General features: G+C 44.1%; 4 protein-coding genes across 18 annotated transcripts; 2 read left to right on the top strand and 2 right to left on the bottom strand.

The window, feature by feature from the left end:
- Positions 1–3,346: 3,346 nt before the first annotated feature.
- Positions 3,347–9,023, bottom strand: LOC116374496 (uncharacterized protein C17orf53 homolog). Of its 4 annotated transcripts, none has more exons than XM_031827985.1 (10): positions 8,815–9,023; positions 8,544–8,616; positions 7,272–8,345; positions 7,068–7,154; positions 6,807–6,941; positions 6,130–6,238; positions 5,450–5,535; positions 5,140–5,268; positions 4,790–4,982; positions 3,347–4,683 (listed from the first exon to the last, which is right to left on the bottom strand). In XM_031827985.1, exons 2-10 carry the CDS (start codon positions 8,601–8,603, stop codon positions 4,631–4,633), a joined length of 1,926 nt encoding a protein of 641 aa, XP_031683845.1. In that variant the 5' UTR covers positions 8,604–8,616; positions 8,815–9,023; the 3' UTR covers positions 3,347–4,630. The 4 variants fall into 4 exon arrangements, with proteins under 4 accessions (XP_031683845.1, XP_031683846.1, XP_031683843.1 ...); XM_031827986.1 differs by having other exon boundaries at positions 7,068–7,151; positions 8,815–9,010; XM_031827983.1 differs by having other exon boundaries at positions 8,566–8,616; positions 8,815–9,010.
- Positions 9,024–9,090: 67 nt separating this feature from the next.
- asb16 (ankyrin repeat and SOCS box containing 16) lies at positions 9,091–11,989 on the top strand. 3 transcript variants are annotated; one of them, XM_031827981.1, is made up of 7 exons: positions 9,091–9,334; positions 9,659–9,940; positions 10,155–10,422; positions 10,583–10,991; positions 11,157–11,240; positions 11,493–11,606; positions 11,700–11,981. In XM_031827981.1, exons 2-7 carry the CDS (start codon positions 9,718–9,720, stop codon positions 11,883–11,885), a joined length of 1,284 nt encoding a protein of 427 aa, XP_031683841.1. In that variant the 5' UTR covers positions 9,091–9,334; positions 9,659–9,717; the 3' UTR covers positions 11,886–11,981. The 3 variants fall into 3 exon arrangements, with proteins under 3 accessions (XP_031683841.1, XP_031683842.1, XP_031683840.1); XM_031827982.1 differs by having other exon boundaries at positions 9,147–9,334; positions 9,667–9,940; positions 11,700–11,885; XM_031827980.1 differs by having other exon boundaries at positions 9,187–9,334; positions 9,564–9,940; positions 11,700–11,989.
- A 312-nt stretch (positions 11,990–12,301) lies between these two features.
- On the top strand, positions 12,302–17,013 carry LOC109879584 (transmembrane and ubiquitin-like domain-containing protein 1). The gene is made up of 3 exons (XM_020471753.2): positions 12,302–12,468; positions 13,758–14,329; positions 14,448–17,013. The coding sequence occupies exons 2-3, from the start codon at positions 13,773–13,775 to the stop codon at positions 14,815–14,817; spliced, it is 927 nt and encodes a 308-aa protein (XP_020327342.2). The 5' UTR covers positions 12,302–12,468; positions 13,758–13,772; the 3' UTR covers positions 14,818–17,013.
- Positions 16,662–26,253, bottom strand: LOC109879583 (ataxin-7-like protein 3). 10 transcript variants are annotated; one of them, XM_020471745.2, is made up of 14 exons: positions 26,187–26,253; positions 25,355–25,434; positions 25,110–25,222; positions 24,849–24,981; positions 24,574–24,745; positions 24,361–24,461; positions 24,197–24,255; positions 23,600–23,645; positions 21,177–21,214; positions 21,020–21,088; positions 20,840–20,883; positions 19,109–19,180; positions 18,611–18,747; positions 16,662–18,521 (listed from the first exon to the last, which is right to left on the bottom strand). In XM_020471745.2, the coding sequence occupies exons 3-14, from the start codon at positions 25,158–25,160 to the stop codon at positions 18,319–18,321; spliced, it is 1,125 nt and encodes a 374-aa protein (XP_020327334.2). In that variant the 5' UTR covers positions 25,161–25,222; positions 25,355–25,434; positions 26,187–26,253; the 3' UTR covers positions 16,662–18,318. The 10 variants fall into 10 exon arrangements, with proteins under 10 accessions (XP_020327334.2, XP_031683838.1, XP_020327336.2 ...); XM_031827978.1 differs by having other exon boundaries at positions 24,233–24,255; positions 26,187–26,250; XM_020471747.2 differs by having other exon boundaries at positions 24,233–24,255; positions 25,827–26,199.
- Between the last annotated feature and the right edge of the window lie 206 nt (positions 26,254–26,459).

Here is a 26,459-nt window from a genome sequence, read left to right as displayed (position 1 = left end):
GGGTCTTTGTCCTGTTGGAAGGTGAACCTTCGCCCCAGCCTGAGGTCCTGAGCAGGTTTTCATTAAGGATCTCTTTTTACTCTGCTCCGTTCATCTTTCCCTCGATCCTGACTAGTCTCCCAGTCCCTGCTACTTAAAAACATCCCCACTGTAAGTATGGTGCCAGGCTTCCTACAGACGTGATGCTTGGCATTCAGGCCAAAGAGTTCAATCTTAGTTTCATCAGACCAGATAATCTTGTTTCTCATGGTCTGAGAGTCTTTAGGTGTCTTTTGGCAAACTCCAAGCGGGCTGTCATGTGCCTTTTACTGAGGAGTGGCTTCCGTCTGGCCACTCTACCATAAAAGGCCTGATTGGTTGAGTGCTGCATTGATGGTTGTCCTTCTGGAAGGTTCTCCCATCTTCACAGAGGAACTCTGGAGCTCTGTCAGAGTGACCATCGGGTTCTTGGTCACCACCCTGTCTTGGTGGTTCCACTTAAGAATGATGGAAGTCACTGTGTTCTTGGGGACCTTCAATGCTGCAGAAATGTTTTGGTACCCTTCCCCAGATCTGTGCTTCGACACAATCCTTTCTCAGACCTCAACGGGCAATTCCTTTTACCTCATGGCTTGGTTTTGCTCTGACAAGCACTGTCAACTGTGGGACCTTATAAAAGACAGGTGTGTACCTTTCCAAATCCTGTCCAATCAATTGAATTTGCAACAGGTGGAATCCAATTAAGTTGGAGAAACATCAAGGGCTCTGAATACTTATGTAAATAAAGGTATTTCAGTTTCAATTTGTAAACATTTGTAAAAACCTGTTTACACTTTGTCATTATAGGGTATTGTGTGTAGATTGATGCAGGGAAGAAAAGAAAAATTCATCCATTTTAGAACGAGGCTGTTTGAATACTTTCCGAATGCACTGAACAAAAACAAAACGCAACATGTAAAGTGTTGTTCTCAAATTTCATAAGCTTAAATAAAAAAACTGAAATGTTCCATATGCACATAATGCTTATTTCTCTAACATTTTGTGCACAAATTGGTTAATTTCCCTGTTAGTGAGCATTTCTCTTTTGCCAAAGTAATCCATCCACCTAACAGGTATGGCATATCAAGAAGCTGATTAAACAGCATGATCATTACACAGGTGCACCTTGTGCTGGGGGAAATAAAAGGCCACAAAAAATGTGCAGCTTTGTCACACAACACAATGCCACAGATGTCTCAGGTTGAGGGAGCGTGCAGTCATGCTGACTGCAGGAATGCCAACCAGAGCTGTTGCCAGATAATTCTAAGTTCATTTCTCTACCATAAGCCACCACCTACATCGTTTTAGAGAATTTAGCAGTACGTCACCTTCGGACTCACAACCGCAGACCACATGTAACCATGCCAGCACATAACCTCCACATCCGGCTTCTTTAGCTGCAGATTCATCTGAGACCATCCACCCCGACAGCTGATGAAACTGAGGACTATTTTTGTCTGCAGTAAAAACCCTTCTGTGGGAAAACCCCATTATAATTGGCTGGGTCTGGTCCCCAGTAGGTGGGCCTACGCCCTCCCAGGTTGCGCCACTGCCCAGTCATGTGAAATCCATAGATTAGGGCCTAACAAAATTATTTCAATTGACTGATTTCCTTATATGAACTGTAACTCAGTAAAATGTGCTTTTCTTTTGAAAACAAGGACATTTCTAAGTGGCCAGTTTTGTTGCTTCTTTAATCACGACAACAGTTTTCAGCTGTGCTAACATATTGCAAAAGTTTTTTTTTATGATCAATTAGCCTTTTAAAATTATAAACTTGGATTAGCTAACACAACGAGCCATTGGAACACAGAAGTGGGGGTTTATTCGATCGCCTACGAATTCTCAGAAGGCAGCCCGCCCTTCGGCCCCTTTTTCTCCACCTCCTCTTCACGCAAATCACAGGGATCTGGGCCTGTTCCCGAGGAAGCAGTATATCCTTCGTGTCAGGCTCGTCAGACTGGTGAACGAAAAAAAAAGGATTCTGCTAGTCCGTGGTGAGTAATCGCAGCCCTGATGTCTAGAAGTTATTTTCGGTTATAAGAGACGTTAGTGGCGACATTATGTACAAAATAGGTCGAAAAATAGGTTAAACAAAGCAAATAAATGAACAAAAAAACTATCGGTTGGGGACACGTAAAACGTCTGCCTTCCTCACATTTTCCATGCGAGAAATTGCCAAGAAACTGAAGATCTCGTACAATGCTGTGTACTACTCCCTTCACAGAACAGCACAAACTGGCTCTAAACAGAATAGAAAGGAGTGGGAGGCCCCGGTGCACAACTGAGCAAGAGGTCATGTGCATTAGAGTGTCTAGTTTGAGAAACAGATGCCTCACAAGTCCTCATCTGGCTACTTCATTAAATAGTACCCGCAAAACACCAGTCTCAATGTCAACAGTGAAGAGGCGACTCCAGGATGCTGGCCTTCTAGGCAGAGTTGCAAAGCAAAAGCCATATCTCAGACTGGCCAATAAAAAGAAAAGATTAAGATGGGCAAAAGAACACAGATACTGGACAGAGGAAGATTGTCCATAACACTTTTTTCCAGACAAATCTAAGTTTGAGGTGTTCAGATGAAAGAAGAACATCCGTGAGAAGCAGAAAAAATGTAAAGATGCTGAAGGAGTGCTTGACGCCATCTGTCAAGCACAGTGGAGGCAATGTGATGGTCTGGGGGTGCTCTGGTGGTGGTAAAGTGGGATATTTGTACAGAGTAACAGGGATCTTGAAGAAGGAAGCTTATCACTCCATTTTCCAACACCATGCCAACAGGACATTGACCCAAAGCACAGCTCCAAACTATGCAAGAACTATTTAGGGAAGAAGCAGTCAGCTGATATTCTGTCTATAATGGAGCGGCCAACACAGTCACCGGATCTCAACCCTATGGAGCTGTTGTGGGAGCAGCTTGATCGTATGGTACGTAAGAAGTGCCCATCAAGCCAATGCAACTTGTGGGAGGTGCTTCAGGAAGCATGGGGTGAAATCTCTTCAGATTACCTCAACAAATTGACAACTAGAATGTCAAAGGTCTGCAAGGCTGTAATTGCTGCAAATGGAGGATTCTTTGATGACACCAATTATTATTTCACTAAAGATTAAAAAAACATTATTTATAACCTTGTCAATGTCTTGATTATATTTCCTATTCATTTCATGGAAAACACTGACATTTCTAAGGGACCCCAAACTTTTGAACGGTAGTATGTATACACACACAAATCTGGTTTCAGCATGGGAATAAAGTACAGCACTGGACCTGAGCCGGCTAGACCCACCTTGTTACACCTATATATAATTGGAACATGTGCAAACGACAGTAGGGTTTACCCTCCAACAGCTCAGATCTTACCAGCTGAGACTTTAATAAGTCTTACATACACACCGACACTGGCAAAACACAGCAGTGAGGGGGTGAGCCACTGCCCCCTACTGGTAGTACATGTTCAGGTAAGGAAAATGGGATATATGACCAAAAGTTCCACAGGAAAAAGAACATGGTCGTGTAAAAGAGCAAAACATTGATGTATCTTGGGAAAATGTTGGCTGACTGGTCAATATTGAGTAGTTAATTAGGATGCAACGTGATTTGAATTGTAGGTCAGTCTGTCTACAATTGAAGTTTGGAGGGGTGCGTGGGGTAGTACAGAAAGTAAGGCTGATCTGGATGTATAGTGATGCCTCTGAGGAGAGAGGTTGGTGGTGGTGAAATTTTGGCATGGGCCTTCCATCCTGCTGGTTTAGCCCAGATAAGACCCCATTTGTCAGGCTGTGACTGTCCCAGCCGCCCAGGGCTCCACCAGACAGAGCCGGATGAATATATTTGGCCCAGCAGGAAAGAAGGATTTAACTCCACAGAGACTAAAACCCCAGAAAATCCCTCCCCTAAAGTCTCTACACAATTGTAATGCATGGTAAACAGGCTGGACCGGAACATAGCCAGAGGAAGGGGGATAGGAGAGCCAGAGGAAGGGGGATAGGAGAGACAGAGGAAGGGGGATAGGAGAGACAGAGGAAGGGGGATAGGAGAGACAGAGGAAGGGGGATAGGAGAGACAGAGGAAATAGCAATAAGACAGACATGGAGAAAGAAGAGCATGGCAGAGAATGACAGAAGGCTCCAGGAGACAATGTTTAAAGTCATTCACTTCAGGCTGATACTTTAGTTCGTACCATGTTTCAGTATGGGATGTACCCGTAGCAGTATGGGATGTACCCGTAGCAGTATGGGATGTACCCGTAGCAGTATGGGATGTACCCGTAGCAGTATGGGATGTACCCGTAGCAGTATGGGATGTACCCGTAGCAGTATGGGATGTACCCGTAGCAGTATGGGATGTACCCGTAGCAGTATGGGTAGTGAAGCTTCATTCAAATTGGGGAGATGCGGGAGCGACAGTCCCAGTTCCCAACATCTCAGAGTTTTTCCCCCCACACGGCCGACATGCACATTTTCCCGGTGAAATTAATGGTCACAGCACACCAAACACAAAATGATAGCACTTCAGGCGACAAGATTCTCCGGGGGAATCAGGTAGAAAGGCATCCAACGTGTGGTCAGAATGCGTCAAAATCTAATTCACATTCCGTAAGGGGTAGGTGGGCAGGTGTCAGAGGCAGAAGGACTCAACAGGCAACTCCCCAAGAAGCTCATCAAGGTCATCTGCACAACACACAGAGACAGACAAATTAAATCAAACAAACACACAGGGTGGAGCTGCTGATTGGTTTACCAAGAACATACACTCATATGCATATCCATGTCCCACCTGCGTCCCAGGACAGGTCCAGTGGTGCAGCAGGCGGGCCCTGTGGAACACTAGAGGAGCCAGCACCAGAGTCTGCAGAGACCTGTGGGGCCCGAACATCCTCTTCATCATCATTATCATAGAACAACTCCATCTGAGACACAGGGGCTCCTGGGACACTGGAGGACTGATCAGATGATTCCAACATTGGCTCCTACATTCAACAGTAGAGTTAGACAAACAAATACAATACATCTGTCAAGACACCAAGTTTTACTCATCAATGATTTGTCATTGTTACATCAAACTCCCAACAGCAGGAGACAAGATAACAACAAGATATCCTCCAGGCCTTGGTAGTGGTCTCTCACCGGGGGGAGTGGGAGCAGCTGGCTCTGTGTGGAGGACGGGGTCGAGCCGTCAGGAGGGTAGATCCTCAGGAGGTTGTTGGGTGTCACGTTCAGGTAGTGGTTACGGTGGGACGGAGAGAACACACCTACCTTCATGAAGAGACAACTAATTATGGGTCTACAGCTAACATAGTGCAAAAATGATCAACTTTACACACAATTTGTTTTTGTGATTTTATTGTGAGTGGCTCAATCATTTTGAAGAATCCAACAAATGATTTGCAATGAAACACTAGTAAATAGTGAGGTGTGTGGCCTGTGGAAGTCCTACCTGTTTGAGCAGCAGTACCGCCCCCGTCTTGAGCTCCCCTAGTCGGTCCTCTAGGAGGCGCCGGTGCACTGTGCCCTGCATCTCTCCTAGAGTCAGACACACGTATTACTACAGTGTTCTACCGGTGCAGTCAGAGCAAAACAGCATACCTAGCCACTGTGCTTCTGCATTGCTTGCTTTTTAGGGTTTTAGGCTGGGTTTCTGTATAGCACTCTGTGACAACTGCTGATGTAAAAAGGGCTGTATAAAATACACGTGATTGATTCATTCCACATGGAGCACACTGATCACATTATTCCAGCTAATGACAACAGTGTAGTAATCAGTGCATCCCCTCCAGTGGTAATCTGTTGACAGGTAGCACCACGGGCTACACTTCAGGAGGGAATGCACAGATCACTGAGACTTAATAGTCCGTGGTGATCAGCATGTGCTAATACACGTTCATTTGACGCTGATCCATGATGATAGAATCACTAATAAGCACAACACTTAGGTTAAGTAAATACTTTAATAGATCTGCTCAGGTTCAAGCAGGAACTGCAAGAAAATGAGAGAAAGAGACAGAAAAATGGAGGAAAGAGAGCCCTAGAGACAATGAAACCGCCAGCCACAGACTCACTAAAATGGCTGTGACCAGTTCTACCTACAAGCACAAGCTTACCATCAGTAGGCCTTACCTGTGGGATCCCTGAACACAGCCTTGGCATCAGCGTGTGTGTGGAGGATGCTCTTTAGTACCACAGCCATGTTGGGGACCTTGTTCTTCACCAGCTGTTTCAGGGCCGCCTGACAGAGAGAGACAGACAGAGACCTTCGTATTAGAGCACTACAAAACAAGTTCAAACAACTGCCAATCATTAACTTTAATTAATTAAACATCTCAATTACTCATGCAGAGTTGCCATTAGCAGTGGCACATTAAGACTGTGGAAAAACAACAGAATAGCCATTAAGATGATTAATGTGTGATCATGCTTGGGATGATAACTACTAACACCCCAGGCACAGGCCTGTCATTTGTCCTGATTATACTGATAGAGTGCCACCACAGAGACAAGGGCCATTAACATAGAGAAAAACAGCCCATCCACTTCTATCAGGGAGGCTGCCCTGGGTGCAGAAAAACATGCTCATGAAGTCAAATTATGCAAACAGTGTTACGCAAGTGTTACATTTTTGATATGATATGGCATTTAAAGCTTCTAACATTAAATATGCTATGTTAAATGATGCATATTGTTGAAGGGTACATGGCCACACACAGCCTGAACACTGTTAGCCTTTCAGTCACCTTTCATGCCATTTACACTACTATAGGCTGTGTAAATTGGATAGCGCTAAATGTGCTGGTCACCTTGCGGAGTACCATGGCCACGCTGTAAGAGTGCAGAAAACAGGAGGAGTTCCTTTCGTCCAATCCCATCTCTGCCTTCATCGCTGCCCACGGACCTCCACTGAAATCCTCTTCCTCAGTCTGAGAGCTGGGAACCTGGACAAGTTTGGACACATCACATGTTCATAAAGCAACATGATATAATAAAGAATGGACAAAAAGGTTAACTAATATCATGACACATTCTGTAAATGTATAGGCTACACATCAGTGTGATAGTACCTGACTGGGCAGTCGAGCCACGGCCCCATGTGCAGGTGTCTGAGGAATGGCCACCACGATGTCATCCAGGCTCTGCCCATGGAGCTGCTTTAAGGAGAGAGAATGGAACCTCGCAGTAGCTTAGTATCACTACCAAGCACATTGCTGACTGCTGAGATTAGTTAGACTACAAATAAACAGATAGAGAGGCAGAAAGAGACACACCTGTTGTGGTAGGATTCCTGCAGGCCCGGGGAAGCGGCGGGTATTGGGCCGGATGTGGTCAGAACCCGGTCTCTGGGGGGTCTTGTTGGAGTTGGACACCAGCTGAATCAAGTGGTTAGTGAAGACGGGCGTGTGGAGGGAACGGGGGGTGAGACTGGGGGAAGAAATGGGTCCACCAAACCTACTAGAGGGGGCTGGGGAGATGGGGTCAAAAAGGCTGCGTCCCTGAGCCAGAGGTGTAGCCCAGGGCCTCTGTACCTGGGAAGGAAGCCCTCTGACTGGCCTGGGGGTCACAGGCCTGGGGAAGGGGCTGGAGGCCATGGTGAGGCCAGATAACACTGGGCTCTGGGGTGGAGCTAGGAGGAAGGTAGCACTAGGATCAGGGCGGGGAGAGGGGAAGGAACCAGGGAATGAGGACCTGTGGAGTATATTACTACTACTGGGAAGACCAGACATTTGGTTAGAGGTACTGAATCCTCTCAGACCCACATTGGGCCCGGTTTGAGCACCACCACAGGCTGTGGGCCGTAGTCTTTTGGCTGGGGATACAGAGTCATCGCTGGGCTTGGTTAGATCTGCAGCTGGAGCAGTTTCTCGGACCTGAGCCCAAGTGCTCATCTGTGGGTCACTTTCATCTAGGTCTGCCAGGTCAACATCCCAATCATCAAAGTCATCCTGCGGCGAGGGGGCCTCTTGTTGTCCTGTTGTGTTTGACTTCATCTGTTGAGCTGGTGAGGAGCTCTGTTGGGTAACTGTACACAGTCCCCTACTCAGTGTAGGAAGGTGGAGAGGGGGAAGAGGGAATGAGGGCAATGGTTTAGATGTAGAGAGCTGTCTTAAACCCAAAGCAGGAGACTGTCCTACACTGTTCTGTGTTGAATTATCTGACCCTGGGCCATTCGACAGGCCCCTATGGGCAAGTATGCCTTCTGTGGATGGTTGATGTGAGTTATTCTGGCCATAGGGGGCAGCAGGAGTTGATGCTGCAGTTGAACGGAGGAAACAGGACTGTGCTGCAGAGGACACTGTGCTAGCAGACACTGATGGAGCAGACCAGTCCATCTCAAGTAGATCCTAACACACACACACACACACACACACACACACACACACACACAACGTTGTATAACTCATATTCAAAGAAAGCCAGAGGTGTTCAGACTAAATAGTTTCACAACAGTACTCTACATTACTTGTGATGTCAATCTGAGAATTTATTCAGAGGGCTATAATCTGTCATAACTATCATATCAGCAGGTGGTAATCACTGACTGTGTAAATCAGTTTGCAGCACCTCATCATCGAAGTCCTCCCCAACGTTAAATAATCCATTCCACTTGCAAGTCTGTCGAAAAAGAAAGACATCTTCAAATATAGCATCAACTAAGAAAGAGCTAGATGTAAATTACATTTCGCCAACTAGATGGCTGGCTAACACTATTAGCTACGTGCCAAGCTAGCTAGAAGCTTCTCTCATTTGTAAACTTGTGGCAGCTACCGACCTGGGAACCAGAGCTAGCAAACAAACATGACTGATTCTTACCATAGCAGTCATGCGATCTCGTGTCGAATGTCTTTTCTAACTGCCTATTTATATTGGTACATAAGATCAATCGGAAGTGTAGATGTCATTTAATTCAGCCATCCAGTACTTGCTGCAGTAAAAATAGTATAACTTTTCAAGCAAAGCAAGATGTTGTAAATGCGAAATTTTGTGAGATTGGCACCGCCACGTTCAAGTAGAACGTAATTACGTAATCAATGTCTACGTTACGTGACGTTCGCGAGCTGGATCGTCACTTGACGCCACCTGCTGACTATCTCAGTTAATGCAGTTCCCCGAATATCAGATTGCGTTCCCTGTCTATTTATAACAGGCACTAAACTTGTATTGGGGCAACAATATCTTGTGAAAGGACATTTGGACGTGTCTGTAAAACACGTCATGAAGTAGGCGAAAGCAAATTACATTATCCACAACAGCAAATGTACTATATTTTGTATAGTAACTTATTTGAGTTCACATGAAAAAAATCTGATTTCACAGTGGTTACAAGTTCAAGGTGAGTAGAATTCTATATTCACACAACATTGATACTATGTAAATGCAATCTTCAAAGACCAGAGACAAAATCAATTGTTGTCTCTGTTATCTCTGTCTTGATTTTCATTTAGTATTGTCCATAACAGTAGGTTTTTAGTCGGTGTCTAAGTCAAATTTGCTGCACTGAGTCATGTTGTGTAAACTGTAAACAACTAAAATTGGAACTGTTTCAAATGTGTTGCTTAAAGACCTCAGTGGGTTGCTTGAGATTCTGCTCCAGCTTTGGGTGTCATGTCCAAGGACACATTTGCCTTCAGCTCAGCCGCCTTGCATTCTCTGAAAGTGGATCAGGAGCTCCAGGAGTGGGAGGATAAGCGGCAGGCATTGGCTCACAGGAGGGCCATGAGCCGGCCACCTGTGTCCCGGGCCTCCAGACCCCCTCCCAGACAGCAACGGGGCCTCCAGGAGATCCGGGTCTATGAGGCCCGATGCAGAGACACCACAATCCACAACACATTCATGTGTGGGGACATGAAGGGAGTGCACACTGTGTTAAAGGACCCCTGCATGGTCAACGCACTGATGGAAACAGTACATGAGGAGATGGTGTGGGCTCCAGAGCTGGGTAGGTGTCAAACGCAGAGAATATAAACTCACTTTTACTGCTTCACTGTTGTCTTTTTGTTAGACCTATCTGTGCCTTTCTTATAGATCTTCCAATCATTCCCCAATCACTGCTCATCGACTCTCTTTATTCTATCCTCTAAACATACCTAAGCCTCTCTGGCTATGAGCATCTGCTAGGTAAATAATGTACATACTCTCTGTCCCTCTGGCAGGGATGTGGACCATGAGCTCCAAGATCAAGCAGACATCTGCATTGCGTCTGGCAGCCAGCAAGGGACACTCAGGCTGTGTGGAGGAGCTGCTGTTTCGAGGGGCGGAGGTGGATGCTGACCCTGGTGGTAGCACAGCCCTGCATGATGCCTGTATAGGTGGCCATGACAGCTGTGTCCAGCTGCTGCTAGCCCACGGAGCAGACCCTGACCTGCTGGCAGAAGACGGCAGTGCACCCCTTCACCTCTGCAGCACAGCCCAGACATTTCAGTGAGTGACAGCGCTCTTAGCCATACTGACACTATGCCTGGTGATCATTTCTATTGTTTATAGATAGAGGAATGTTTCAAAAGTTATATGGCAGGTGGGTCTGTTGATGTGGGTGCCAATGAATGATAAGATCATAAGGTTGTGTCTCTACTCTCTTCAGGTGTGCTGAGCTGCTGGTGACGGGTGGGGCAGAGGTCAATGTGTTGACCAGTGAAACAAAGCTAACGCCCCTCCATGTGGTGGCTCGTCGGGGTCTGGAGGAGCATGTGAAGCTCTTTCTGTCCCATGGAGCTGACGTGTCAGCCAGGAACCGTGAGGGGGAGACCCCCCTGAATGCAGCCTGTGGTGGGGCTGAGAGGCCTGCCGAGGCTGGGCGGTACCTCCGCGTGGTCCAGATGCTGCTGGGAGCTGGGGCTGACCCCTGCACTGCAGGCAGGAAACACCACACACCTCTACACAACGCCTGTAGTAACTGCAGCCCACGCATTGCAGAAATGTTACTACAACACGGAGCCAAAGCAGACGTGCAGAACTGTGCAGGATACACACCCATGGACTGTCTGTTACAGGTGGGGTTAAGGGTGGGCCATATGGGGAGGCAGAGGGAGCTACAGAGAGTTATGTGGTCAAAGTGTAAGATCCATTTGGACATAAGGTTATTTAATTATATTCATCATTTTCATAGTCAGTGAGTGGTAGATAAGACAGACTTATTCTCCTTCTCCTGTCTGCAGGTGGTGGAGGACTATCCAGACCAGCATCCGGAGGCTGTAGCACGCTCCCTCCTAAACCACGGGGCCAAGGCCGGTAAAAGCTTGGTATGTCAGGGTGGGCAATTGGAAAAGTGTGTTGGGCCAAGCTGGGTGTAAAAATGCCAGTTGGAGGCTGCATTTGGGCCCATTTAATTATATTTTATTGGGATGAAATATGTGCACCAGCAAAAGCTTGATTTTATTTCATTTGGGGGGCACTATGAAAATGTTTTAAAGTTAATTCCCTGCAATTCTACGTAGACAATATATTTTGGAGGGCATGATAATAATAATAACCCACAGATTTCCTCCATATAGATGCTGAAGCTCTGCCTCCTCTCCCCTGCCACTCTGGAGGTAATGCTGAACTGCTATGCCGTTGTCCCTTCCTGTGAGGAATGGATGCAGTCTATCCCTCTTGAAATACATGAGGTTTGTCCTTTCCTCCGTTTTCAGCTCTCTCGTTCACTGCCTGAACCATCTAATGTCCTTCTTCCATTTCCCACACCATCTCTCTGTCCCCAGACGCACCAGGGTTTCTTTGACTCTGTGAGGCAGATGACGAGCCAGCCCCGCTCCCTGCAGCACCTGTGCCGCTGTGCTCTGCGCCGCCACTTAGGAAAAGGTATCGACGCAGCTATCAGTAGATTGGACATCCCCAGCTCTCTGATGGAGTATCTACTACTTCGGAATGACGGGGAGATCCGGTGAATAAAGTGGAACATATGGGACAATAACTAAAAGAATGGTTGCAATAAATTGTGTTTTCTGTATTAATTTATTAATAAATCAACTTTCTATTTTGCCTTTGAAAATGTGATACTGTTTTTCTGAATTAATTTATGTTATTGTATGAATTGCATTTGTATGGACGATTGGTAGGAATGAAAAGACATCTCAGAATGTATTGACAACAACTGAGACTGTATGACTCTCAACTACTTCCCAGGCTGCTTCATCTGCACCGGTGAAAGCAACCACCCACTACAGGTACACTATTGCTTTCATCTGTACTCTATTTTCAGCACATAAAGGAGAGAGAATGCGAGGAGAGTTAGTCACTTTTTAATATTTTAGATTTATACCGTTATTTGTTTCCTTGCTTGTGCCCGTTTGCGTACCAGCTACACAAGAGTTGGACGTCCCAAGGATCCCAGAAAGCACTAACCGAACGACGTGCTGGTGGCGTAACGTCATCTGTGTTTATGTGGCCCTCTACTCCAGTTTTATTATCGGGGCTGTGGCTAAATTAGCATGGTAGCATTTCGTCAAACATGATTTGACTACATATCAGGTAAGCGCACCTCTTATATTCAAATGCGCATATAACTGGTGTGTGCATTTAATAAGAACATTTATAGAAAGCATTTTGACAATGTAGTGAAAGTTAGCAAACGAAGGTTGTCCTTGTTGCTATTACTAGCTAGCTAGCTTACCTAATACCTAGCTAGTAACCTACCAATATGTCTTCTAACGTTAGCATAAACATTGAAAAATGTTTTTATTCTGTATCTAGCCAGTTCTCCAACGGATGCACAATGTAGTAGTAAACACATTAGTGACGTTTTAACTGGGTTGACATTAGTTAGATGGTTTGTTAGCTAACTTTTGTGACAATATTGCCAGGCCATCACTTAAGAAACTATAGACGGTTACTTTGAATTAGCACTTAATCTCTGTCCCTGACAGTTGTAATACAGGTCTTTGTCCCTGACAGTTGTAATACAGGTCTCTGTCCCTGACAGTTGTAATACAGGTCTCTGTCCCTGACAGTTGTAATACAGGGCTCTGTCCCTGACAGTTGTAATACAGGGCTCTGTCCCTGACAGTTGTAATACAGGTCTCTGTCCCTGACAGTTGTAATACAGGTCTCTGTCCCTGACAGTTGTAATACAGGTCTCTGTCCCTGACAGTTGTAATACAGGTCTCTGTCCCTGACAGTTGTAATACAGGTCTCTGTCCCTGACAGTTGTAATACAGGTCTCTGTCCCTGACAGTTGTAATACAGGTCTCTGTCCCTGACAGTTGTAATACAGGTCTCTGTCCCTGACAGTTGTAATACAGGTCTCTGTCCCTGGCAGTTGTAATACAGGGCTCTGTCCCTGACAGTTGTAATACAGGGCTCTGTCCCTGACAGTTGTAATACAGGGCTCTGTCCCTGACAGTTGTAATACAGGGCTCTGTCCCTGACAGTTGTAATACAGGGCTCTGTCCCTGACAGTTGTAATACAGGTCTCTGTCCCTGACAGTTGTAATACAGGTCTTTGTCCCTGACAGTTGTAATACAGGTCTCTGTCCCTGACAGTTGTAATACAGGGCTCTGTCCCTGACAGTTGTAATACAGGGCTCTGTCCCTGACAGTTGTAATACAGGTCTTTGTCCCTGACAGTTGTAATACAGGTCTCTGTCCCTGACAGTTGTAATACAGGGCTCTGTCCCTGACAGTTGTAATACAGGTCTCTGTCCCTGACAGTTGTAATACAGGTCTCTGTCCCTGACAGTTGTAATACAGGTCTCTGCTCATAGGCTTTCTACTCATATGTATCTATGCACTTCTTTCACTTCTCTTTTGCTTTTCAACAGACACAAAGGACAGAGATGGCGGTGTGTGCACTGACAATGGATGGGATGGGAGACGAGGTGGCTGCAGTAAGCGGTGTGTTACTCCTGGTCTTGGCCTTGGTCCTGGCTTGGCTCTCCACGCAAGTGGCAGATCGGGGAGACCACATCCTGAGCACCATCCTTACAGTCGGGGCCCATGCCTCTCTAATCGGGCTGGGGGGCCATGACAGTTACAGTGGAGGGCCACCCAGTGCAGACACCCCAGAGCAGCAAACACCTCCACCCTCCCAGGAGAATAAGCCAGAGGAGGGGGAGTCTGGGTCTGAGAGGGAAGATGGGGAGATAACAGGAGAGGGGACTGCAGGGGCTGGAGTTGACCTGCTGTTGAATATCCAGGGGAAGAAACCTCAGACATACCAGCCTGATGATGATGAAGATGATGAGGAAGAGGATGACTATGAGGAAGAAGACAAGGTTCAGAAGCTGAGCCCAGTGGTCTCCTGCACCAGCATCACGGTTCGTTTGAAGTTCCTGAATGACACAGAAGAGGTGGCAGTCCTGAGTCCCCAGGATACAGTGGGTCTACTGAAGAGGTTATTATGATATGGCAGCTCTCATTATGTATTTTCTGTGTTTAACCTTTTTTTGATTTATTGAACATGCATATCTCTCCCATACAGTCTTACAGAGACATTTCTTTCTCCCCTCTAGTAAGTACTTCTCAGGGCGGGAGCGTCAGATCAAGTTGATCTACCAGGGCCAGCTGCTTCAGGATCCCAAACGGACTCTGCTCTCCCTCAACATCTCTCACAACAGTGTGATCCACTGCCATGTGTCCCAGGTGCTGCGGGAGGCCAGCCCAGAGGAGGCAGCTCGCTCTGGGGCTAGTGGGGGAATCAGGGCTTCAGGCCTGGCTCTGAGCACCAGCAGCCTGGTGGTGCCTGTGTTTGTGGTGATGTTAGCCGTGGTCTGGTACTTCCGCATCAACTACCGTCAGTTCTTCACCGCCCCTGCTACCATCTCCCTGGTGGGAGTCACTGTGTTTTTCAGCTTCCTCATCTTTGGAATGCACAGCCGGTGAGCAGGAGAGGAGGCAGAATGGAAGGGCCCTCATCTGGGCAGGAGAATGAGAGGGAAAAACAACTGTGTCAGGAGGATGAATGGAGTCAGGGGGCCTCTCCGCCTTAGACACCATAGAGCTCAACTGGAATCCTAAGAGTGGGTGTGCCTCTGTTTGTGCATGCACCAGCAAATAGCATAATATGAGATTGATTGTATGTGCAGAGATTCAAGTTATCTGGAATGTGTGTTTGTCTGTATGAAGCAGAGATAATACTGAGTGGTAATTTTGTTTCTCAGAAAAACATTGAGTGGGTCCAGCTCCTGTTGGTCCTTTATAGGGCAGAACCATCAGCATCACACCCAGGACCACAGGCTGCTTGGTCCACTGTGTCAGCAACATCTTCTGGTCAGTTTGGCTTCACATAGCCTGTTCTGTGTTAGGTTGCTCTCAGAAATTAGGGTCTCTATTCAATCAGATCCGCTTAAGCCCACATCAGTATAGAAATTGTGTGGGAGGTGGAACTGTGTTAGTGCTGTCAAACTGGAGACTGCGCCCAATATGTCCGCCTTTTGTTTTCAAGGTTATCTACTCACGTTCGCATAAGCCAATTCATGTCTGTCTATAAGCCAATTCATGTCTGTCTATATCCGGGTTGAATCCAGTTTATACAGACCAACATCACATGCACACTAGCACTCAGTGCGCACAGGGAGCAGCACAGACATCATCCCAAAACATGGCAGAATGATGAATATAAAATGTTGGCATTAGCTACAAATATTTGAATAATTCAATGGATGATTTGTGCACAAAGGTGATGACCTAAGTGTCTTATTTTGAAATCTGACTTATCTATGTGGCAGTGTATGGAAATTGTCCTTCTGGGCTGAGCGTCAGTTAAACTGCAAAACTGTAGCAGTCGAAACCGTGCTTTGCTTTAAGTAAATACCACAGAGCCTTGTTTACAAGTTCGAACAATGGAATGTGAGATGTAATCTACACCTCGATGAGGCTGATTAGAAATCTTTATTTGAATTATTTTCAATTTGAGCGTAATTTCTATCTAGCCTACACGTTCTCATTCTGAACTTCTAATGCAAGTAGGACAGGTGTGGCTTCGTGATAATGATAAAGAGCAGCCACTCACCGATTTGACAGCTCCAACGCAGGTGCACCGCCAGAAATCAGCTATGCGCGTGTCGGCTATCGCCGGTTAACACTTGATCTGATTGAATCTAGACCTAGGATAATGCATCTCTTCACATCATGGCCACATACTCTTTTCATTATATACACGTTAACGTTCCAGAAATGTTTTCTTTTTGTAGTACGTGTTTGAACGAGCAATTCATTTCCTCATTTGCAACGGAAACAAAATTAAGATTATACAACTAAAGACTTGACTTTAGAGCAACTTCAAAACCACTCGCTATGTATGGAGTGGTTATATTTCTACTTTCTTTCCAGTTCTTTGGAAATGAGCTTTCACCTTAGTTATTGTGGACTGTAACGACTGCCTTATTGCAAGGCAAAACCGTTTGTAAAGATTTTTGTTGCTTGAATTTCTCTACGCTAATATCTTATTTTAAACCATATAAGTTAATGCATGAAAATAAGCAACATGTTTGGTTTAGAAAATACTGTAAATATGTATTTACTGTACATAGAATGAATGGGATGAAACCACATCGGACACATCAGGATTTCTGTTGGGGAATTTAACACAGATGAGAGGGAAAATCTCTATCCCTTAAGTTCCATTGTTTTCCTCTGGCTTCAGATTTAAAGACATTCAAACCAATCAGTCCCTGTGTAAAGAGGGAGTATTTCTGATATTGGACAAAATGACAGAACGCAAGAAATCTGAATGACACTTTATTTTACTCAGACAAAGAAACCTCTGTACACTTGGGAAACTGAGATATAAAGAAAACCTAGCTGTGCGTCACAATATACAATTGACATATTTGCACATGCACACACACACAACATGAAGAGTTGTTGTGAAGACACTTTCTATTGCGTCATTTGTCCACACTCATTGTTCAGACACACCGATACACACAAATAAACAGTTACACAGCATTAGTAATACAGGACATTCTTTACCCTGTCAGCAAAGAGGGACAAATGAAATGATCCATACCCAAAATAGGTGTTTTTTCACTTGAAGGTTGATTCTTTTAGTGCACATTAAAGTGATGTCATACTTAATCACTGGCTGAATGTTCTAAATGAAAGCTCAGGGTATATAAGATTCTCCCTAGCAAGTATAGTCTGGTGGGCCCCTCAAACAGGAATGAATAACAACATATATCGAACTCGTTAGCTAGAGTAAAACTGAAAATGGTAAGAATAACAGTCTGAAATATCCCATGCAACAGCCATGGCACTTCTGTTGCAGGTGGCGGATTTGAATTCCTACAAGCGCATAGACACTGCACATAAGCAGAGACAGACTTTGAAAGCAAGTCAAGTGATGCAGATTGACCTAGAGTATTATTGGGGAATAAAAGCAGGTTGACTCCACTATACTTTAGCATTATTCAACAGGAAGCAATGCGAGATCTACAACTTGTATAGAGTGATATTGTTATTTGCAGCAGAAGCAGGTTAGAGCAACTTCAGACTGAGTATGAAACAGTAAAGATAGACAGGGAAGAAGCACTGTTTAGCATGAAGCTGTGTATGGTAGAGAGGTTACCGTGTATGTATATAGTATCCAATTAAATCATGATTCTTTTACATAGGTCATCATACCACATGTATCGGTATATAAAAACACATCAACATCTGCATTTACAATTTACTGAGTGCAGACATTAAATACACATTCTCACTTGACACAGTCAATGTAAACCAAAAGAGTTAAATATACAAAATAACATATACTGACTCAACCACAATGGCACATTCAGAGATGCATAGTAATCTGAAAACAAATTAAATCACACACGCCCACAACATGGAAAACAGTCAACTTTACACAACAAACATTCATACACACATACACCACTGTGCAATACAATGCTAATACGGATAAAGCGACCATCAACTACCCCAATACTGGTGAAACAACAAGATGGCACTGACATCCTCCACCACAATAACAACGCTGTAGTCGTAAGGTGATGCAATTAGTCCACAAGTCCCCTCCTAAACAGAGACGGAGTCAAAAAAGAAAGCAATGTTTTGTTTTCAGGAGAAAACAGATCAGAGTGCAAAAAAGCGGAGTGTGATTGGTCCATGTCTGAAGCCTAAATCACTGATTAACAAAAACATAATTAAAGTGAACAATCCATGTTTCTTTATAACTGGAATTGCAAAATATTGTCTTCAACAACAAACAAATAAGAATGGCGTTCAAATGAAGGGGTGCTGTGTCCAGTTATGAAAAAAGAGAAGTTACAACCCCTGGGCTAATCAGAGCTGATATTAAAGTGAGTGAGTGGATGTGAGTTAATGGGTTATCATCTTTGCCTCTGAGGGGGGGGGGGGGGGGGGCAGACTGGGACTACCCTAGTTTAGGTTGTCATAGATACTGGGGGCAGGGGGAACAGGAAGCTTGGGCTTCTTCTTTCTGTTGGATTGGCCTACTAGACTACTCTGGGAGCTACTGCCCCCTCCACTCCCACTGCCGCCCCCTCCTCCTCCTGTGCTGTTTAGGCCAAGAGACATCTTCTTCTTCTTCTTGGGCTTCTTAGAATCTGAGTTGTTGGTGCCTGGTAGAGAGATCGAGAGCAGGGGATGAGATGAGACCGACTTCCACTGTATGAACGTACAGAATGTGGACCTGAATCGGTTCTCTTACTGGCTTTGGAGGAGGCTGAATCGGAGGGGGAGATGTCTGAGGATCCATCCCACTGTAGGCGACTCATGAGAACCTGTCCGTCTGAGGCGTCGTAGCAGTCACTCTCCACCATCGTGTCTGCATCGGGCAGAGACGACCTGACAGAGACAACAGCCGCTCAGATCAGACCAGCCACAGACAGCAGCAGGACACATGGTGGAGCCATTCAATCTGCCATACAGCACACCTACTGTAGTACACATCCAGGCCATACAGTTGGCCCCATGAGTGCTCATACAGTAGCTAACTAACATAGTCCACCCTCAATGATAAGGCCTGTCCATCTAACTGGCACAAAACATCCACAATAAATACATAGTCATTCAATACAACTCCTCAAGCAAACACCTGTACATTTAGGGACACCACAGGCACCAGTCAAGATCGAATATATCAGTTCTAGGAATAAACCAGTCAGAACCAATGGAGGCCTGAGGGGCAGGGGAGGGGCACACTCACGCGGACGGCCCCAGGAGGAACACCCTGACGGCCCTCCTCTGTTCGTCCGTGTGCTGGGGGCACCGCTGGGACCTGGCAGGGACACAACGTGGCATTACAAACACCTGAGAAACACCTGCCCACAATGCACAGTGGCCCTGCCTACCCAGGGCCACGGCAGAGACAAGAGTGGGAGAGAGACAGAAACAGACACTGCCAGTGACCAATCAGATGATGGGTCAGGTGTCATGAGAGTTTGGAGGTTAGAGATTAACGTTTGCTCACTGACAGTGTCCAGTTCGTCTCTCACCACGTACGGCAGGCAGTGTCCAATCAGGGTCTTACATAGTCCAATTGGAAAATATCTGTCCAATCAAATATGAATTGTTTCACTAATTTTACACGATTTGGTATTATACTGAACAAAAATATAAATGCAACATGCAACAACTTCAACGGTTTTACCAAGTTACAGTTCATAGAAGGAAATCAGGCCCTAATCTATGGATTTCACATGACTGGGCAGGGGCGCAGCCATGGGTGGCATACTGTAGGTCCACCCACTGGGGAGCCAGAATGAGTTTTATCCCCACAAAAGGGCTTTATTACAGACAGAAATACTTTTCACTACCCCCCCTCCCACTCCTCAAATTACCCCGCAGGTGAAGAAGCCGGATGTGGAGGTCCTGGGCTGACGTGGTTACACGTGGTCTGCGGTTGTGAAGCCGGTTGGATGTACTGCCAAATTCTCTCAAATTACGTTGGGAGGTAGCTTATTGTAGAGAAATAAACATTAAATTCTCTGGCAATTGCACGCTCCCTCAAAACTAGAGACATCTGTGGAATTGTGTTGTGTGACTAATATTTGATTGTCCACAGCACAAGGTGCACCTGTGTAATGATCATTATGTTTAATCAGCTTCTTGATATGCCGCACCTGTCAGGTGGATGGATTATCTTGGCCAAGGAGAAATGCCCACTAACGGATGTAAACACATTAATACACACAATAAGCTTTTTGTGCGTATGGAACATTTCTAGGATCTTTTATTTCAGCTCATGAAAAATGGGGCCAACACTTTAGATGTTTAGTTTATATTTTTGTTCAGTATACATTTAAAAATTTAAAAAAATGTGTCAATAACTGACCCCAATCATCTAATAAATACTATATGTTATAAAGGAAATGGAAAATAATTGAGAATCATATAGAGTTGCCACTTGTGTACCCCAAAAATCAGTCCCAACTACACATGATCACAACACACCAATGAAACTGATCATGTTAAAGGTCTCACAGAAACAACATGCAGAACAGTAACCATGAGTGTCTGTTGGCAGCCTCCATAATGGAGTTGGGCCACAGGTTTACCACTTGTCCGGAACACACGTCATTCAAGTCATGGAAGACCTTCCTGACTAGCTAGTTTAACAAACACCTCTGAGAACCTGGTAAGGTCCATACTAAGGGGCAGGCTGAGGGATGGACACAGGACGTACTGACATTGACATCAAACTTCCAGGAAGATGTCTGTCTGAACCAGTACAACCCTGAATGGCTCATCATGATCATAATCAGCAACTTTGAATCAAGCTAACATCTAGTGCCAGCACTTGAGAAACAAAAAGTATTAATGAGTTTGTGTGATAAAGGTGTGTGTGTGCACTCCGTGTAGCTGATAGGACATTAGGTGGAAATGACAAGACTATTAGAGGTGCATGTGCTGTGTTTGCATGCAGAGTAATCCCTACCTGGTGCACATCTTCTTGGTGTGCTCTGAGATCACTCCACATTGCTGCAGACAGGGGGCAGTGTAGTTAGAGACAAGCCAGTCATACACACTGCTGATAAATGTCTTGAGATTTTAGATATGATCCAATACAGTTAGACTTGTGGATGGATGGTAGAATGGATAAATTAAAATGACTCACTGTTGTCAACAGAGACCTCAGTTCGTCAGGGCCTAAAGTTTCGTAATTGATGCCAGTGTTATAGTTGTACTGCAGTGAGGGAGAGAGCACGATAACAGACATCAACACACTAATAGATATGTAGGTGTGAACCATCAGAAAAATGGATTCTGGTTACCTTGTATGGATCTGCATTGACACTATTACTAAGCTCCCCTGAAAAAGAGAACAGCATATGATCTATCAGTCTACTTGCCAGACTCCCAAGGACACAGATGATGCACACAACCACCACCAACTATGAAATAAAGCAGTGATTACATTTAGTGCGATATCCACAATATTACATGTCACATTGATTCCTATTTCTGAGAAAACATACATAAAATGTACAGTGTATGATGGGATGAAGCAACGGTCTCTCTAGCTATTGACCAGTGAGGTAAGAGAACATAATTGATTATTATGTACGTGCTGCAGTAGCAAGCAAATTTATGCATAAGCATAAGGCAAAATATATTTTAATGGTTTAATCAATTGAGCAGCACTTTAAGGGCCAAAACCACAAATGACAGGTCGATCAAACTGGTGTGGATTGAGTTCAGGTCATTTATTACATAGGAACATCCTTGACGCTCCATAGAAGATAGCAGCACCGTTTCATTTCAGCTCCATTTAAAGAAACAGGGACAAATCAGGAAATCAAGAATAAATGAAGACATGATACAAAACGACAAAAACAAATGCAAACAAAAGCATGAATATGTCAAGTAGATAATGGATAGGATAATGCACAAAGAGGACATGTTGAGTCACCTGAGAAACTAAGAGATAAACAGCTGGTCTGCTTTAGAGACATGACTGTAGTCTATCATTACTGGGACCAGACTCTGACATGATTTTTTTCACTCAAGTGTTGAACTAGTTAAACAATATATAACACAATACAGAAAATAAATTGATATATTACATACAAAGGACTGAAAACTGGAGGCTGAACTGTGATTTATTGCACACAATTGTCAGCTTCCTGTAAGTCATTCTCAGCTCATTAACTTTGCACCATGATCCATGTCAAATTAAAATCATCAAGCAAACAGGAGACTGTGGAGCATGAAGAGTCGACCTTTGCCTTATATCTTAATTGCTTATCATCATCTTCAATGCTGCTTCTGATCCTTTTCATACTGTACTACGTCTGCATTCTGCCAACATTGTGATCCTTTTCATACTGCACTACGTCTGCATTCTGCCAACATTGTGATCCTTTTCATACTGCACTACGTCTGTATTCTGCCAACATTGTGATCCTTTTCATACTGTACTACGTCTGTATTCTGCTAACATTGTGATCCTTTTCATACTGTACTACGTCTGTATTCTGCCAACATTGTGATCCTTTTCATACTGTACTACGTCTGTATTCTGCCAACATTGTGCATTTGACCTGGATTTAAGCAGCAGACTCCTTCAATGGCCATCTATGGTGAAGAATCCAGAAGGCCACATTAACATTCTCCATAGAGGATTGGAGACACCCTGGGTCTCTGCTAAGGTTCATTTCCTTAGGAATGAAAGTTCAAACTCCAGGCACTCTTTTCCCTGATATACTATCCCTAAAACGGCAGGGTTCTTTCCCAGATTCTTTTCGGGTTGACCTTTGACCCTACATTGAAGCGGGGGAGGGCATTATAGAGCTGGCCTGGCAGTAACCAGCCCCTTCTGATCACCGAGGAAATGCATCATCTCTCAACAGCACGCATGGAGCTTCCTGATCTGCAACAAAGCTTTGGCCCCAGCAATGCTGAAACGAGCAGAGTGTAAAACATCCCCAACCATTCAACCAACTACTCTAAAACTTTCACACACACAAACGCACACAAACACACACAAAGTAGGGCCATAAATTGGGTGTATTCAGGAGTGGGCTCTATGTTCGACTACACACTTCCATTTCAAGGCTACAGAGAGTCTGGACTCTAGAACATTCCCACAACACACAACAAACAAAATATCATGAGACCACATATAATATTCTGTATATCAGAATGCATTATATAAACAATAATGTATGCAATTAAGTATGAATATCAGTGTGAATTTCAGTAAAATGCTGATTGAGAAATGATTGACAAATGACATTTAAAGGGGCAATCTGCAGTTGCTACATCCATTTTAGGATTTATAAAGTAATGATATGTACCCATTGATTCTTGAAGAATATAACTTGAACTGTTATACCCAATCAGAACTTGTTGTTGTACTCCAATGTTTGTTAACAAAACACTATACAGCCTCAAAACTATAACTTTGATATCACGATGGTCAGTCTTTGCATCCATAGCTCTTTCTATTAATTTGAGTGGTAAAACATTTCTAGCACAATCTCTCAGCTTTTTACAGAATAAGGGGCGGGGACGATGCCTTATTGTTTTAACTGCTGATTGCCACTAAGATTAAAAAAGAAAAATGCCATTCTAATCATGTGTTTCAATTGAAAAATATTTACATTCCAGATGGGAAATGTAAATGACACACAGCTTATAGTTTGTCACTTAACCTGCATCTTACATGAGTTCTAAGAGGTAATGTTATACTCACCATTTTTATGCTTTACAGATTTTGATCTTCTGGGTGAATTTGGATTCTAAGGAAATAATACACAAAAAGAGAATAACTGTCAATTTAGATTCACACTGATCTAGATGAACATATCACAAACAACTAGTGAAGCATGCAACAGGAAAAGTGAAGCACACACCCCTTGATCCAATTGAATTTGTAAAAAAAAATCTAAAATGTTCATCCTTGCCATGCTTGTAAGCAGAAAGTAGGGCTGTGACAATACCAGTATGGCAAAAGAAAATCCATGGGAAAAATTCAAACACAAAGCAGAGCAAACTATTTGGTCCTTTAAAAAGTTGCTTTTTGTCAAATGTGCACTATAGCTTGTAAAATAAATAAATGTGACTGGATAACAACTTAATGATGTTATCCAACATTAGAGCTGTTTTCCTAAAGAAGTCTCCTTGCCACGACACTAACGATGCGATACTGGTATCATCCCGGCCCTAGCAGAAAGGACAGAGGGATACCAGAAATCCTAAAGGTTATTTTTTTTATCTATTGGCCCCCTTGCAATTACATGTGGACAAAAACACAATACAGAATATGAATCTCCACAGCAATGAAACTTACCAAAGGTATATGTTGTTTCAAAGAATGTAAAAATACCTTATCTGACTTTCTCTTCTTAGCTGTAGAGGGAAAATAGAGGGGTGTAAGACAAGCATAGATGTGCTTGTTCAGCTAAAGTCACAAAAAAACATTCAGACAGCGATTTACACTTGTTTTATCCTCACCTTTTTTTTCAGAGCCATACGACCAGTCATTGTCATTGACGTCATCATTGTCTTCCTGATCACTCTCTGATTTGTTGTTCATGTTGTTACTGCTTGCTATTCTGTAGACCAATATCAAGAAAATGATCAGAATTGCACAATCACTTGAGGAATGTATTGGTTTGTTTTGTCACATTGTAGTGTAGTGTCCACTGTCCAGTGCCCCTTGCTGACCTGCGGTTGGCGATGCGGCTGCTGTTGCGCCCCATGCCCAAGCATTTCTCCAGATGAGGGGCAAAGCGGGACGCAGCAATGCTCCGGTTGCAGTTGGGACACACACACTCCTTGTTTTTCCACTGATTGTACACTTGCCCGAAAATGTCCACTCCTGGTTGGTCAACGATTTCTACGGAGGAAGGCGAGAACATACATGAAAGATACACTAACAAATTAAAGGCAGAGAGATGAACCAGATAACCAGACCCAGGAGAAAGCACTCTGGTCCTAACCGAAGTCCTTCATGCTTTCTTGGTCCGTGTCATCCAGGAAGAAGTAGCCCTGTTTGACAGCACGATGCACCTCGAAACACAGGCCCAAACAGGCGTCCTCCACCAGGTCCGAGTAGATGTCCTGAGCCAAGGCCTGTGGAGGGCAGCAAAAAATAAAGCAGAGTGACAAAGGAAAGGAAACTACATGAGCAACTTCCTGTTTTAAAGCAGGACAACTACCACCAAACATGATAGGATGGTGAAGTGTAGTCCACTACTCACCTCTAGCTTGGTGTTGTCCAGGCCCGACAGAGACATATCCTCCATTTTCATTTGCAAAAGTTGAAGGGCGAATCACTGCCTTCTACATGGCACAGCTATGGGGGACAACAGAGCTGAAAACAGGAAACACGCACATTTAGTGATTTAAAATACCTCAGTCATTCAAACAATAAAAAATAAGAGATTATTAATTTGTTGGACAAAACCCAACAAAAGTCCCAGAGTGAGACTGAATCAACACTTACAAAGGAGCACCGACACTCAGTTGAGACCGCTTCTTCGCTAATAGTTGGCAGAGGTGACTGCCTGATATTGTTTTGGTTAGCTGTTGAAACAAATAAACAAATACATTTCACTGAATTAGTAAATTTGGTGTTGCGGCTACACAATACAAGACAGAACCAGAACAAAAACTTAAGTAGAGCCAGAACAGTTGTAATTGTCTAGAGACTAGAGTGAGCATTAAGACACGGCTACTACGTGTTAGCTTGCGCTAACGTTCGATATTAGCTAGGATAGAACGCAGTTACAACTGATAGACAGCAAATTAGCTATCTAGTTAGCAAAACAAATATGTTCCTAATATCTGCTACCGATAGCAAAAACATAGCTAGCTAACAAATCAGCTCATTGCACATAATCTTACTAATACGTGTACGTACAATTATTTCAATGATTTCTTTACAGAGAATATCATACTGGTCAGCTCGCACTCACCATCAACGACCAATCTATGATTGAGCCGTTACAGTTTAGCTGGACATTGACAATATATTATTTTGCTACATTGTATCTAGCTAGGATGATACATGTTGTTGTCGCTATTAGCTAGTAATTTAAATGTGATCCAGCAGAGCAGTCAAAGGGAAATAAGAAAACGTAAAATGAGGCTGCCATTTTCCTTCCTAACAGACCTCACTAAACAATCACCGAGGTTCTCCGTGCCGTTTTACTTGACCTAACGTCGGGGGAAAAATGGCAGAGAAAGGAAATGAACTTCTAATCAAATCAAGTGACTGTACTTAAGTGCATACATTTAATGTCTAATTGGATATGCAATAATTAAATAGAAAAAACCTCGGCTGTCTGGATCCTCCCCCTCTCGCGAGTGGCCATTTATGTTATTGACGGAAAGGGAAGAGGTGAAATAATCACGGTTATCGTTTATCGATTAGTTCTCATGAAACAACCAAATCACAGATTAGGGTATATTTATATATCTAGTTGTAAGTATCTGGCAATTCTAATTGATCCATTTATTTAGGACACTATTGTTTGGTCGGCATTTCGAACATATTATTTGAGTTGGTCCATTATCCATTTTCAGTAGGCAATTGTCTTCAACATCCA

This window comes from Oncorhynchus kisutch, linkage group LG6 (assembly GCF_002021735.2).
Source record: "Oncorhynchus kisutch isolate 150728-3 linkage group LG6, Okis_V2, whole genome shotgun sequence".
Classification (NCBI taxonomy): Eukaryota; Metazoa; Chordata; class Actinopteri; order Salmoniformes; family Salmonidae; genus Oncorhynchus; species Oncorhynchus kisutch.
This window is presented reverse-complemented; position numbering and strand designations above follow the sequence as displayed.